The 15,424-nt window shown below is 36.8% G+C and overlaps 1 protein-coding gene across 8 annotated transcripts in view; it reads left to right on the top strand.

The window, feature by feature from the left end:
* The window catches only part of LOC135216362 (kinesin-like protein KIF26B), a 618,765-nt gene that overhangs the window by 577,524 nt on the left and 25,817 nt on the right, over positions 1-15,424 (top strand). For all 8 annotated transcript variants that reach the window (XM_064251608.1, XM_064251610.1, XM_064251609.1 and 5 more), the window contains 2 exons: positions 6,455-6,577; positions 6,890-8,297. In XM_064251608.1, the coding sequence (XP_064107678.1) occupies positions 6,455-6,577; positions 6,890-8,297 (1,531 nt within the window). The remainder of the gene's footprint in view (positions 1-6,454; positions 6,578-6,889; positions 8,298-15,424) is intronic.

The following is a 15,424-nucleotide window of genomic DNA, read 5'->3' as shown; positions in this document are numbered from 1 at the left end:
TTATACTACCTTACATATACTAGAATCATGATCGAGCGCTAATTCATGGCATGAAAATGAAATAACTTAAAAATCAAAGCAAGCATACACAAAATTGAATAGATTAATGTAAAAGGAAAACACGACTTAACTGTGGTGCATCTCTATACTGTGACCGGAAATACTAATAATAATTAAAAATCCACTATTATGTAGTATATGAGGAAAGAATAAAAAATTTTATCTTTCAACAATCGGCTGAGGACCGTCGTGCTAATGGTCAAAGCTCCCGTTTTTAATCGTTTTGTATTCTGAAAAATACAGCTTCGCTCATATGTATATATATTATATATATAATCTTGGATTCGTACTTATTAATGATATGAGTTGAGAAGAGTTCCCTTTGTAAATTAAACTAGAAAATAGTGATTCAATCGATGGGAGGTCACAAAACTTCGAATATGAAAACAGACCCATGTAAAAACAAAGCAAAGAGACATAAGAGAAAAATACGACAGAAATATATTGATACAACTTAGGGAAAACTCAGTCACAATTTTTGTGAACAACCAAACAATCAAGAGAACTCTTGAAGCAGCGTCGCTCTGTGTCCCACAGCCGGGAGATTTTTATTTTTATTTTTCAGTATTGTTTCGAGCGTCCCCGCCGCCACATGGCTGTGGATCTCCGTAATGTTTCTCATGTCAGTGAGGAACACTAAGCAAGGGTGGAGTGATGAATAGGGAAGATGCCAAGAGCTTAATAAAGGCAAACGCCCGGACGCGAGAAAAATTGTACCCCGTCGAAGGATGATAAATTGTGGAGGCTAAATTGTCTCTTGGTTGCTATGAAGACGCAGACAAAAGCCTCGCAGAGCAGAGACCATAGACGACCGCACGAAGCCTTGCGCTGATTTAAGGGAATATCTATTTCGCTCCCAGTATATTTCGCTTTAAATCTGCCATACAGACGCCGTGTTTCATCTCATCTTTTCATGAAATAGGACGTTATATAACCACTGAAAATATCATAGCTAAAACTATTAGAGAGAGAGAGAGAGAGAGAGAGAGAGAGAGAGAGAGAGAGAGAGTAAAATTTCGCTGTTATCTATCTTTGCATGAAATGGACCTTTATATAACAATTCAAAATGTTATAGCTAAAACTATGAGAGAGAGAGAGAGAGAGAGAGAGAGAGAGAGAGAGAGAGAGAGAGAGAGAGAGAGAAAACTTCTGAAGTGTGTCCATCAGGACGGAGAGTTAGAATTCATCTTTTTTTCCATCTTCTCTTTTTATGAAACGAGCCTTTACATAACAATTCAAAATGTCATAGCTAAAACTATTAGAGAGAGAGAGAGAGAGAGAGAGAGAGAGAGAGAGCTACTGAAGCGTGTCCATTAGGACGGAGAGTAAAAATTCGCTTTTGTCTGCAACTCTTATATAAGCGGACCAGTTGCGAGAAATACACAGCAGGAGAAATCTATTTTTAGATTATCGGTATTTCTCATATGCAGAATGAGTTCTTGTCGATTTATGTATTTCCCATTGCGTCTCCTGTTGTAGACAAGATCAAAATGAATACTCTTTCTTAGATTACTGACAAAGATAACAGCAGGCACTGAAGCTAACCTGAATAATACATTGATAATAACAGCCATGAATCATTTATATCTCAATTGCAGTGTGATTTTATAGTATACATTAGAAATAAATTGGGAAAGGTGGGATTTATCTCATTTCATTATGCAGTGCAAATACATATGATCATATTCAGATATACATACTCATATACGTACATGTGTGTGTGTACAAATAGCTCTTTCCTCCTAGAGCGGGAGAAACGGATCAGGAGGTCCTAACCTTCAATTCAAAGTAGTATTTTGGGAAGAGGTTGCTGTCCAACCGCCTTCTCCATTCTGATTTTGGCTCTCGTTGTTTGCCTCAAAACTCGGTATATTTAAAACCCTACGAAAAATGTAAATCGCTTTCCTTATCTCTTAAAGAAAGGGAATTCAAACTCGAGCACACTGGGTTGGAATAAGGTACGGCTGTAGCACTCGGCTACCTATATGATATGGATTCATTTCTGTTCATGCAGACGTAAATATGTCATATTATACTAAAGCCGGACTAGACCCATTCTCACTATCGTTGCGTAGTCTTTTAGCTTTGTAGTGACAAGCGTATCCAAAAAGGATGAAGAAGTTGAGAAGGTAGGTAAGGGGCCATCTTCGTTACGAGGAATATCCATATATATCTCGTAAAAGTGACCACTATATATGCTTACTGCTCTCTCTCTCTCTCATCTCTCTCTCTCTCTCGTCCTCTCTCTCTCTCTATATATATTATATATATATTTTTTTATAATATATATATATATATATGTATATGAATATATATATATATATATATATATATTTATATATATATATATATATATATATATATATATATATATATAAATATATATATAGAAATGAGTATCCGTCACTTCGTCACTTTTTTCGTCTTTTAACCTCTTAGCTTAATGATAGTTACCCATTGTTTGATAAGTAATATACTCAAACTTATTTATATTAATTTTTCCCAACACAGTAATGTAATATGCAGAAAAGCCAGTTTCTAATTCTATTCCTTGTCGATTCTTCACTGGGAAGTGAATTGGGCTTCAGTTATTCGAAATTCGAGAAATAAACCTCGAGAATCTGATCTGGATGTATGAGAGAGAGAGAGAGAGAGAGAGAGAGAGAGAGAGAGAGAGAGAGAGAGACGACTGGGGAACTGCCGATCAAAGGCCTGATACAGAACAGTTGTGACAGCTTGAGCGTCGTTTACCTGGTAAATGGCTCAGGCCTGCTAGTTTATTTTGGTGTTGGTCCTTCCTAATATGATTACCTGGAGGCCTCGGCCGTCGCTATGGTAACATCTCACACGAAAGGCTGCGAATGATTCTCTCGTCTCTTGCCTTCTGCGCTGGAAAGACATCCAGGTCGAAAAGGAACAACGGAGTGATTGTTTTAAGGCTGCCCTGGAAGCTAACGTTTTCTTTCTAAAGTGAATTTGGAAACTGTTTGTAAATAGTGGTGCGATTAGCTTCATAATACACTTCATTGATATTTGATTAGTTCATTTTTTCATAAATTTCCAGTACATATAATTCTCTTAATCCAGTGTATACTTTGGGTCCAGGAAATATCAATTAATCACTTACTTCTCGAACAAATTGAATTTAGCTGGCACATTTTATTGACAGGAATATTAAAAAAACGTATATATTATAAAAACTTTAATGGGTTTAGTTTAATAAGAAGGAGTAAAGAAATCATATTCAGACAGTAAAAACTAATTCTATAGCATTTATGAATAAGGCATTTTACAACGTACCATTCAACATTTTTTGAAGTTCCTCAAATTGGCGCATAGTTATTGAAATTATGCCCGACGATAACAACTGGTCTTCATAGGAAGGATCAGCTTAGGTTCAGACAAAAACATGCATGGAATATGACTACGATTAACATAATAAAGATTAACGTTATTGAGGGAAATCCAGTAAAAGTTGGAGGTGATTGGTGAATCAGAATTAAGCAAATCTGAGTTTGTTTTTTTTATTAGTTATCTTAGAAGTTTTTCACTAGTTACATATCTCATAAAATGTCGCTGGGATATATTTCAGGTATTCTCACAAAAAAATTGACCCAGAGTGAAAATCTACAAATGGGAGGCTTCTTCGCTTGATAAATCATTATGATATATTTCTTTCCGATAGAAGGTGTGCGCAGGTGTGAGTATAAAAAGGAGAGAGAGAGAGAGAGAGAGAGAGAGAGAGAGAGAGAGAGTAATGTAATTTCAGAGGCTTATCTATTTATCAACATACTATCATAGCGCAAATTCAAGAAAACATTCTCATAGAAGAGAGAGAAGAGAGAGAGAGATAGAGAGTAGAGAATTTGGAGCCGAGATGAGCCACTGAAGAAGAGAGGAGAGGAGGAGAGAGATAAATAAAAAAATAATAAAGTAAATTCCGTTAAATGCCAACCCATTTTACATTACGTCAATTCATGAGAGATTCCAAAAATAGAACCATTCTACGTTAATCGAATAGAGACGACAGCAGGCAGCTGCGCAAGACTTCACTAACGGCAAAATGAAGAGGAAAAAGCTGTTTATTATCCCTCTGCATATTTTCGTAATCATTAAGAGCTAATCGCAGGTGATTAAGGGGATACGATGCAACCTCATTAGACCCTTTTATGACCTCTAAGCGCACCAATGCAACTGGTGTTCGCTTGGGCGGGATTATATAAAAAAAGAAAAAAAAATAGAACGTTTATGATCCAAATCCTCTCGTTTCTTCAGGCCGGAAGAGATTCTCTTAATCTTTACGCCACTGAATGTCTATGATTTCTTTCCAAGAAGTTATTATTGTAGATAGAAGTCTCTTTGCTAAATATCTCTAACAAAATCATTTTTCATAATCCTTCCTTTGATAATTGTTATTAATCGATGATACTGCATACTTTATGAGACAATAAAAATAAAGGTATTTTATTACAAAGCATCCTATATTTTTAAAGTTTCTCAAATTAGCAAATAATATTAGGTTGTTTATAGGATTTAACACAAAGGTACAGGGACACAACCTTTCACCTTTGGAAGGTGCAATCAGGCCCCTGTGGCTGAGGAATAGAATGTTCAGTTCATGATCTTCAGGCTTTTGGATATCTCGCTGACTACAGGCCTTTAGCCTACCCAATAGTATCCGAGTTCCAGCAGCTCCCAGGATTAAGAAAAAGTGCGTGCTACTGGCAGTATTACTCATGAAGAATTGTAAGGGAACAAGAATGAATCTTCCCAGTACTATCACTTCCTGAAGGGGAAAGATGTGTGAAAATAACACAGACGCGTCACACCATCCACCACAACAAAAAACACCATACACACACACACAGATATATTATATATATTATAATAATATATATATATAAATGATATATAATATATATATTTAATTTAATATATATATATTATATTAATATAAATATAGTATAAATATTATATTATATATATATATACCTGCATATTATCAATAACTGCATAACCACATACACATATTAATACCATACAAGGCCCATACACACACACAATTATTATCTTATAGATATATTAATATTATTAGATATATATTATTAGATATATATTATTTATAATATTATATACTATATTATACGTATATATATCATACATGCATACACAGCACATATTAATTATATATATATATTATATATATATATATATTATATATATATACTATTATTATCTATATATTTAATATACATAGTATAATATAATATATATATATATATATAATATATATATTATATTTATTAACATATTAATATATATATATATATGCATATATAAATATATATACATAATATAATAATATATATATATATACATATATATATAAGATATATGCATATATATATATATATATATATATATATATATATATATATATATATATATATATATATATATATATATTGCCAATTATGTTCAAACAGCCCCGTCAGCCATACGCCCAATATACGCAATAAGATAATACTGCCGTTTCATAAAGTCCATTCGCCTCGCTGGACCGGTACCACCGAAATGGGCGAAGGAAATTCATTTACACTATAATACGTGGCGGGCATTTCATCTCATAAGTCAGCTCCGGCTAATTTCCATGTGAACCGCGTATCATAACCTTCACTGCAAATTCTGTGATGTCGAAATGCAAGGTCTTTAGACCCTCGTTGAAATCTATCCGAATCCGTGATGTGGTGTGCGCAGGTCAAAGGAATCACGTGCACCTAAGTTTGGGAATCTGACTATTTCGCATCCTTTTTTTTTAATCGAAAATAAACAAGATTTAGCAGCCTCTCTCTCTCTCTCTCTCTTCTGCTTCCAAGTATAGTTAACTACTAGTTCATCTCACCTTCTCATCTGCAGGCAAAGTAGGAGTTTATCAGTAATTGCACACACACACACACACACATGCTCTCTCTCTCTCTCTCTCTATCTCTCTCTCTCTCTCTCGATTGTGCCTCCAAGTTTGGATAACTGTCCAATTGATTCTCACTTCTCATCTATAAAAAAAGTAAGATTCTATCAGTAATTACACACACACACACACACACTTTCTCTCTCTCTCTCTCTCTCTCTCTCTCTCTCTCTCTCTCTCTTCTCTCTCATGCTCAAATATGGTTAACTGACCAATTCATCTCTCCTTCTCATCTATAGCAAGAGTAAGAGTTTCAGTAATTACACACACTGTTCTCTCTCTCTCTCTTATGCTTCCAAGATAACGGACGAATGAATGAATATATAAGATCAATTTCATTATGCCTTTAACTTAAGCTGTCCAGTTAATGAGCCATTTTCATTTGATTGTAATTGCTTTCATTTTATTATTTTTGCATTTTTGCAGCCCCATGTCGGAGGGTCAGGATCTGGGGGATCCTCAGAGGAGTCCAGGTCAGGTCGTTCGTCCAGAGGCACCATTACTGACACTGGAGGGTCATCATCGGTCGATCCTTCCTCGTCAGAACAGGTAATGTCAGCAGTACGTCAGTTGCAACTGGCACAATAGGTGGTTCACTTACGGTAGATTCTTGAATGAGCCCTATGCTTACTAGACGTTTGTTTGGCGGCCGCTAATTGGCTGGTACCAGGAGATAAGCAGCTTCCAGCCAATCAGCGGCGCCAAACGAACGTCTCAGGTATAGGGCTCACCCGAGAATCTACCTTAAGGGAACCAGCTTTTTTTTTTATAGCAGATCAGAGCATGAAACATTCTCTTCATTCTGATAATGTTTTTATTTACATTAGGTCTAATATATTTTCTTCTTCCCTTTCCGAGCAGTCGTGTGATACCGTGATCTACGTAGGTCCAGGTGCCGACGACGCCACTGACGGGGAGCACCCTCCAGTCTTTCTTCCCTCAATCAACTCAGGTGACAATCGGTGTTCCATGAAGAAGGCGTTGCGAGGGTCCGCTGTGGACGGCGCGTCTAATAAGATCCCGGACTCTCAGAGGACCCAAAAGAAGTCGTCGAAAGCGTCCTCTAGTGCCAAGAGTCCCTCTAAGTCCTCCAAACACTCATCGAAAGACGGTTCTCATTCCTCCCCTCACCGGACTAAAGACTCGCACAAAAATCGTGATGGTGTTAGTGGTGTTAGCGGTGGTGCGAGTGGTGGTGTGAATAGTGGTAGTGGTGCTGGGGGTGGTGTTAGTGGTAACAGTAGTTTGCCGAGAACTCCTACGAAATACACTTCTTCCTCTGGTGCTAAGATAACTGGTGCTACTCCTAAATCTCCTAAATCTCCACACGTCTCCAGACACAGTAGGCATAAGGTCCCCTCTTCCGCAGCCCATGGGGACCAGGCTTCTGCCCAAGGTCAGCAAGGGGGCGGCAGCGAAGAACAGTGGATCGACGGTCCCAGATTCCACAGAGCTAAAGTTTACGATGGACATAAAATGAAAAGCTACGAACTGGAAACGTGGATTGACGGACCGGAGGCAACCTATGGGTATATGGACGACCACAAGAAATCAATGATACAGAAATGGGTCGAAACTCAGAATGCGCAGGTGCAGCCGAAGACATCGGAACACTCGCAAAGAAGTCCAAAGCACAAACAATACAAAGAGCTGACGCAGTTCAAGACGGTGGAGGAGGACGAGACCTCTTCTCCGCGTCTCAAAGAAAAACACAGAGAAAAGCGCAAGAGCAGCGAGTGCAAAGAAATTCGCAAGGACGGGCAGCACCTGGCGTCTGGGCGCGACAAAGACGCGACGCCCCGCAAGAGACGCAGTTACGGTGATAAACCTCATTCTAGTCAACCTGTGACTGACGTCGAAGACAGCAAAACTAAGTATCAGACTGCGTCTTCGGACGCCAGCAAAACCGAGCTTAAGGTCCAGTTAGCAGACACCACAGGGGCTCCATCCGTCACGGACTCTCAGGCTGGTAGCCAAAGTGATGCTGTGTCTGACAGACATCCGGAAAAGCAGGCTGAAGGGAGCGCAATGGAGGTTTTGCCACCAGGGGTACCCGACGCCAATGCCAACATAACGCCGGCGGTCGTTCAGAGAATAGCGAGTCAAGACGTTTGCAATGTGCAGCTGAACCTCACAAGTCAAGAAACTCCGGCGGCTCGCGATGGGGAAGGGGATGAGGGGGACGAAAATGAAGAGGAGGAAGTTCTTCAGGTCATCTATGTCGAAAGAGAGTCCAAAAGAGGGAGTCTGCAACACACGGCTTCTCAAGGTAAGTCTGTTTTCGAGATATTGGCAAGAAGTATTTATGATTCAAGAATAATAGTCTATATTATAAAATTGGAAGTCTATAATCTATCTTCTAACGACTGTAGCCTAATTTTAACAGACGAGAATTCAGATATAATCTGAGAACGATGTAACCTCATCAACTGTATGGATGGAACTATCTATAAATGATGAAAGCGCATCATTGCAGGATTGAAAACGCCTACATTCCTGTACAACAGATAATTGTGTTGGAAAGTTATCCAACAAAATCGGTCTCATGTAAAGTACAGTTGCCCAGATGGCCTATACTTTAATGCAAAAAGCATTCTTACTGCTTAGGGTAGAAGTATTGTGTATTTGGTTTCGCAAAATTAATAATGCACATGTCATTACTACTTATGATCAAAGATTTTTTGCAAATTTTTACCTTGAAACAAACAGATCACGATATAAAGAACTCGAAAGAACTACAATGAAACAAAAGATGAAGCAAGAGAGGAAAAAACGACGCAAAAAAAAAAAAAAAAATGCCACAATAGATATGTTTGCATTTCAACTTGAAGCCATTGATCAAATATGACCTTCCCCAATCTCTTCCGCCTTCGCAATTTGTCAATATTCTTATTTCAGAAGGGGAAAAATAGCGTCTTTATTTTCGTTTCGTTTCCTGTGTAAAAGTCGGCTCTGCTTGTTTTATGAGGCGCGTTTGTGAATACTTGCCTTTGTTTCTTTTTTATTTTTCTATATTATACCAGTAATTTTTATTACATGTAAATTAACATATACACGTCCATATTACCCTTTTACATCTTATCATGATTTCCTTTAGAACATTATTCAATATGTGTAGTACTGCCATCAACTTTAATATTTTTTGCGATTACTGGATTTTTTTAACATTTTTATTTCTACAATAATCTTTTATCCCGTGCAAATTAGTATCACATACTTTTAAAATTTCTAATTTAGGCCTTATTATGTTATATTTTAGGCATTATGCAGTAAGTATAGTGCTGCTAGTTTAAGACTTCCTGCTTCTGTCGTTGAAAGCCATTGAACAACCAAAGCAAAATAATATTTAACCGATCAGCCTCATCCACAATGTCCGAAAACTTCATCATCCTCTTTAAATCGTTCATTGTTCATCGAAGAGAACATTTTATTGCTTCATAATATGTCTATTGCCATCTCATTCTTATCTAGAATGAGCAGTCATTGACCGCTGATTGGCGCCAGTTGGAATATCTCAGTTTCCTCATTCTTTCATTCATTCCTACATCAACCCCTCCACCCAATTTTGGTAAAGCAAGGGTTGATATATATTCAGATAATTACTCTTTGTATAATTTGTGATATTATTATTTTTTATCCCCTTATTTTCTCCTTCCAATCAGCTTGATTGATTTCGGATTAAAATATGCTCTTCATAAAATGATTGGAAAGCTATTAAGTTAATTGCTTTCCTTATGATTATCCAATTAATCAATACTTTTATTTAGCTGTAAATCATTTCTTGTTTTGTATTCATTCTGAGTTGTCATCGTGAATCTTACTTGTAAATACACTTGTGAGTTTCTCTTCATATCATGGAGTTCATTTTCAATATTCAGCACCGTCCATTGTGCTGAGTAACTTTCAGATTCCACATTTATCAGTGGGTCATGTACCTTAATTGCTCCGTGTGTTCCTAGTCCAAAATATTGTAAATAAAAATGTAACTGAAAAAGAAAAAGAAAATTTAATCAGCACATTCATTGTAGAGATGGCTGAAAACATATAAGAACTGCATCACAAAACGCCAGTTATTTTGCAAAAACAATCTGTATGTTTAAGAAAAATAGAAATTAAGTCACAAAAGTCACTCATATTGAATATTACAATACAAAAAGCCTGTGATATTACAAAAACAAACAGTATATTGAAAAACAGAAACGGAATGACTCAATGTCATTCATATTAAAGATAAAGCAACGAAACGAATGTGATCTTGCAAAAATAATCTGCACGTTTAAGAAAAATAAATACTAAGTGACAAAATATCATACATATAAAAGATTACGCCAAGGAAAGCACCTGATCTTGCAAAATAATCTCAGTACCTACATAAAGTGGATGCCATAAATAATGCAATTAATATCACTGTATTCAATTAGTTTGGAGAGCTTATCATAACTTGAGGCAACCTCAAGTAGGTCAGCGGAGGAGATCGTCATACGGAAAGAAGATAAGGGTGCGGGTCCCCATAAGGAACGCCGTGTTGGTAATAGCCCTTCATAAAACCTCTTTGTTTACCAGATATAACAAAAGAGAAGGTAAACATCCAGCCACATACTTTAATGACTTTTACTGCGCGTCGTACGTTATCTTATCTTGTTCTTTATGTCTCCCTTTTGTCTTGAAAGAAATGCTTCTCTGTTGGTTTGAGAATGAGCCGTTTGAATATTTATGTATGGCATACTTTGTTACCTCATGTTGTTTAGCGAGTGTAAGCAAATTTTAAAGAAATGAATGTAAACACCCAAAATATTTTTGTATGTACGAAAGTCATTTATCCATTTAGACTAATATTCCCTTGCGTTTTTGAGGTAATGTTTCTCAATAATTTGCCCATAATGTCTCTTCGCCGTTCTTTATCTGCCGATCTTTATCCAAGTTATTGCCTAATGGAGCAAGTCCGATTTTTGTCTTCCTTTGCGAGGTGGGGGATCTAATTTTAACTTACACGAAATCTAATTTATATTAACGTTATCATAATAATTCCCAAAGCATTCTTGCTGGCACGAGCTTCTCTCTCTCTCTCTCTCTCTCTCTCTCTCTCTCTCTCTCTCTCTCTCCTAGTTGTTGGTCCACAGCTATGGGTGAAGTCTGGAGAAAGAGCGTAAGAATGAAAATAAAATACAACACATGAGCCATGCAAGCAATATAAAAAAAGAAAAAAAAAACCGAGCTACCCGATTAGATAATCTTCATCCCACTGTGGCGTTAAAATTCCTAAGATATTCTAAGAATATATTCACTCTTAACTAAAGAAACTTTAATACACTGGTGCCTGAATAAGATACTTTATATCTCAGACTTTTCTACAGCAAGTTGAACTCCCCCCTCTCTCTCTCTCTCTCTCTCTCTCTCTCTCTCTCTCTCTCTCTCTAATACACGCATTACCCAATTAATTAAACCTATATAATCAGATAATGCAATTCAGTCCCGGTTTGAGGCTTAGGGCCATCCTGTCCATTTCAACGGTACGAGACCCGGAACGGCTGCAAATTTAGTGAGTGAGTAATTAATTAGCGTTTACTCTACCTCGCATTTTTCATTTGTGCGTTAGCATATTATGCACCTGTTTAGGCGTTTGTTGCAGCATTTTTTTTAGTGTATATGCACACGTGCGAGAATAAATAGACATATACCGCATGTGCGCATGTATGTATGTATAATACGTGTATATATATATCTAATATAATATATATATTAATATAATATTAATAATATAATTAATAATATATTATATTATAATTAAAAATAAAAAATAATTCTATATATATATATATATGACCAGACGTGACCTAACTAAAACAAACTGAGCTTGTGAGAACATGTTTAAAAACCTCTCCGCTCTCTCTCTCTCTCTCTCTCTCTCTCTCTCTCTCTCTCTCTAAAGTCACCAATAATATCTAACTGAACAATCAAAAGATTGTATAGATTTAGACATTTTATGCTTTTCAGTGATTCCTCGGCTGATATTAGTTATGCTAGTAATTCACGGTCGTTCGAAATGGTTTTGGAAACCTATATCAAAATCCTTTGATTTATTAAAGGAAATAGGAAACAATTTCTAAAACGCTATATTTGATTTATCACTTTAAAGTCGTTTCTAGGAGTTGTCGATTTATGTTATCGTACGACTGAAATTTGTTTCATTTCAGGTGAGATGCTATTATGTATGTCGTCGATTTACTTTGCAAACGTTTCACATTTGTGAATCCCATCGCAATTAGTCTTATCGATAATTGTTTCAACTTTTAAAAGTTAGCAAGAATATTAGGAGAAACGGGCAATAATATCAACTTTCATAAAAAGCACATCAAATAGTGATGCGTCCTCAGGTTTACATGTAACATAAGCCAACATTTTAGTCGTTATGCATGATGAGGAGGCTGTTCTAATAATGCAAGAAAAGTGCAAATGACACAAAATGCTCAGGAGAAAAGATGTAGTCTTATTATTCAGAACACCCTCGTCAAAGTTCCCATAATAACTTACGGCGAAATATCAAAAATGCATTATACATACTATATATATCTATATATATATATATATATATATATATATCTATATATATATATATATATAAGCATTATAGTTGACAGAGTAAAAAAAAGTCATTAAAAAGTCTTCATTTGCCTACAACGACGTCATGTAAACATGTTACACTTGGCTACGTTGTACCCACTCCACAGGAGAAGCACTTGACTCCTGAGGAAGCGACAGACATCATTAACAGGTTGCAAGCAACTATGTTGTTAATGGTATGTTGCAACTGCATCTACGTACGAATCCTTCAAGCGATTCTCGCAACGACGTTAATTGAAGTCAACGAACACACTACAAGGTCAGCCCTTTCTCTCGAACGTCAAAGGTAAAAATACCAAAGAATCCTTGACGCTCGTCGTTGCAACCCTGTCCAAATACCATTCTCTTGTTCGGCTTCCAGAAATCTGAGTCCTGGAAAACCAGTGACATTAATCCAATCTGGTTACCAATTATAGATTCCAGAGACAACTGGACGAAGAAGGGGTTGGGGGTTGGCTCAGAGGAGGAGGAGGAGGAGGAGGAGGAGGAGGATGGGAGGCTGAGACGAGGGGGGGAGGGGAGGAGGAGGAGGAGATGGAGTGGGGCGCAGGACCCGGGAAGGATGTTAATAGAAATTCGATAACTGGTGCGATCCATAATTTAAGTCCACGGCCGTTCGTCGGTGCGAACTCTAATGTTTAACAAAAACGGCATTGGATCATTTATTAGATTTATGACTTGTGGAAGGGTTTGGCAGTTTGTTAGCGGGAAGATCGTACATCTCTGAAGACGACCTGCTTTTTCACAGATTTTTTTTTTGTAAGCAATTCCTTCCACGGGATTGTTCTTTTGTATACTGATATCACTAGACTGACTTAGTAACACACATATAAATAGAAACCCACTTTTAGTACAACCTCGTGATAAAACTAAACATTCCATAACCGACACTTTATCTAATAAATGGAGACGCTTCTCTTGCACACTAGATAACAAGATGGATCAGATCAGGTTATCAAGTTACGCTATATTTTTGGGAAATCGATGTAAAATGCTTACTATATTTAAATTTTGCACGTTAAGCTCAAACCGAATCTCGTTAGGTAACAGCTCGAGTAAGAAAATTCCTCAAAAGATGTATGCAGATATTGGATATATGACAGGCAGTCTTATTGAATACATGTAGTATATTTCACGATGCATTTGCCTTGACGTGTCGTGGCTTTCTATATCACGTAAATCAGCTTCGTTTCTCAAAGACTGTTGTAACACATCCCTACAGGGATGTAACATTTTTACTTTATAATATTATTTGGTAAGAATTTCCTCTTTATATACGCTGTCAAAACCAAACATTTTTCTTTTTTACTATAAGAGCCTTTTTAGTTATTACTTTAAGAGGTGAAATCACTCTAGTTTCTTTGCATATCATGTATATGCCAGTGAAATTGACTGACAAACAAATCGAAATGATAAACAGATTTCTCTCTGATCAGGTATCGTTCCTGAGTCGACTGGATGTTTTTAATGTAGAACTATCTATCGTGTGGTCAAGTTAAAATTAAAATCAGAGAAATGTATTGTATCGTAAGACAATAGTTTCTCAAGTAAGTTATCGGGAAAAATATATTCAGTAAATCGTTTTCTTTTCCTTTTTTTTTTAGTGAACTTGAGTTCATACCTAAGAAATATTCATCTCAGATCAGGACCTGGGTCAATTCTTCAATGCGTATATATTTTACAGATGAAGAACACTTCAGATTAGACACTTAACTATGAACATGATAAAAGATAGGTTTTATAAAATCTAGTAAACGGAACTCTAAAGAAAATCACATACGCTTCAGCTTCTTGCATTCCGCTCATTTACCGCCTAACAATGATTCCTTCTCAACAAACACCACCTCACGTAAGTCATACAGCTCATATAAAAACCTGTCATTGGATGGGACGTGTCCCCCACATCTTGCCAGCTGAGGCCATCGCCTGCGTCCATCATTGGGTAACATCAGCCTCGCTCGGTACAAGAGTTTTCCAGCAGATGACTCCTGGAAGTGCGACGGGGCAGACAACAGATGGCGCTCACAACCCTACAGCTGTCACTTAATGCCTTAATATGCGACCGCACCTAACGTTCTTTGGCCAGTTCTTTACGGTGTACGAGTTTGCCTGGGAGCTTCACTCACAGTTTTATAGTCTGTTGCCGTTGTTGTACTTAGAGGACGGGGAGGAATACGGGCTGGAAGAAACTACACCAAGAAGAATCCTAACGAGTGCTCATAGTCCACATTATGTTGTGCTCCAGGTTTGCATGCAGGGTAGTTGGACTAAGAGCAGAGTCACTCTCAGAGTACAGCTGCCTGTACTTTATTTCCTGAGAAAAGGCTCGGGAGAGTGGAACTCGAATTATTCAGGGTCTGCGCGGTTTTAGAATGTTGTTCTTTTTCCTTAGTTCGTCGTTTCTTTAGACCCTTCTGTCCGCATAACATCTTTCAACACTTTCACCCGAGAGTGAGTGTGTGTGTGTGTTTTTTTTTTTTTTTTTTTTTTTAAGTATTAAGATAATTGGAAAATATTCGTTGGAAAACAAAGCTATGCGAGGTTGCGTCATATTTTCTCCCGTTTTGTCATTTATAAAATGAATTTAAAGGAGTCTCTTAAAAATAAAAACACACACACACACACACACACACACACACACACACATATATATATATATATATTATATATGATATATATATATATATATATATATATATATATATATAAACTTTTAAAAAATGCATTTCAGAATATGTATTCTATTATGTATTGTTAATGTCAAAAGAAGATATA

Source organism: Macrobrachium nipponense, chromosome 6 (assembly GCF_015104395.2).
Source record: "Macrobrachium nipponense isolate FS-2020 chromosome 6, ASM1510439v2, whole genome shotgun sequence".
Classification (NCBI taxonomy): Eukaryota; Metazoa; Arthropoda; class Malacostraca; order Decapoda; family Palaemonidae; genus Macrobrachium; species Macrobrachium nipponense.
This window is presented reverse-complemented; position numbering and strand designations above follow the sequence as displayed.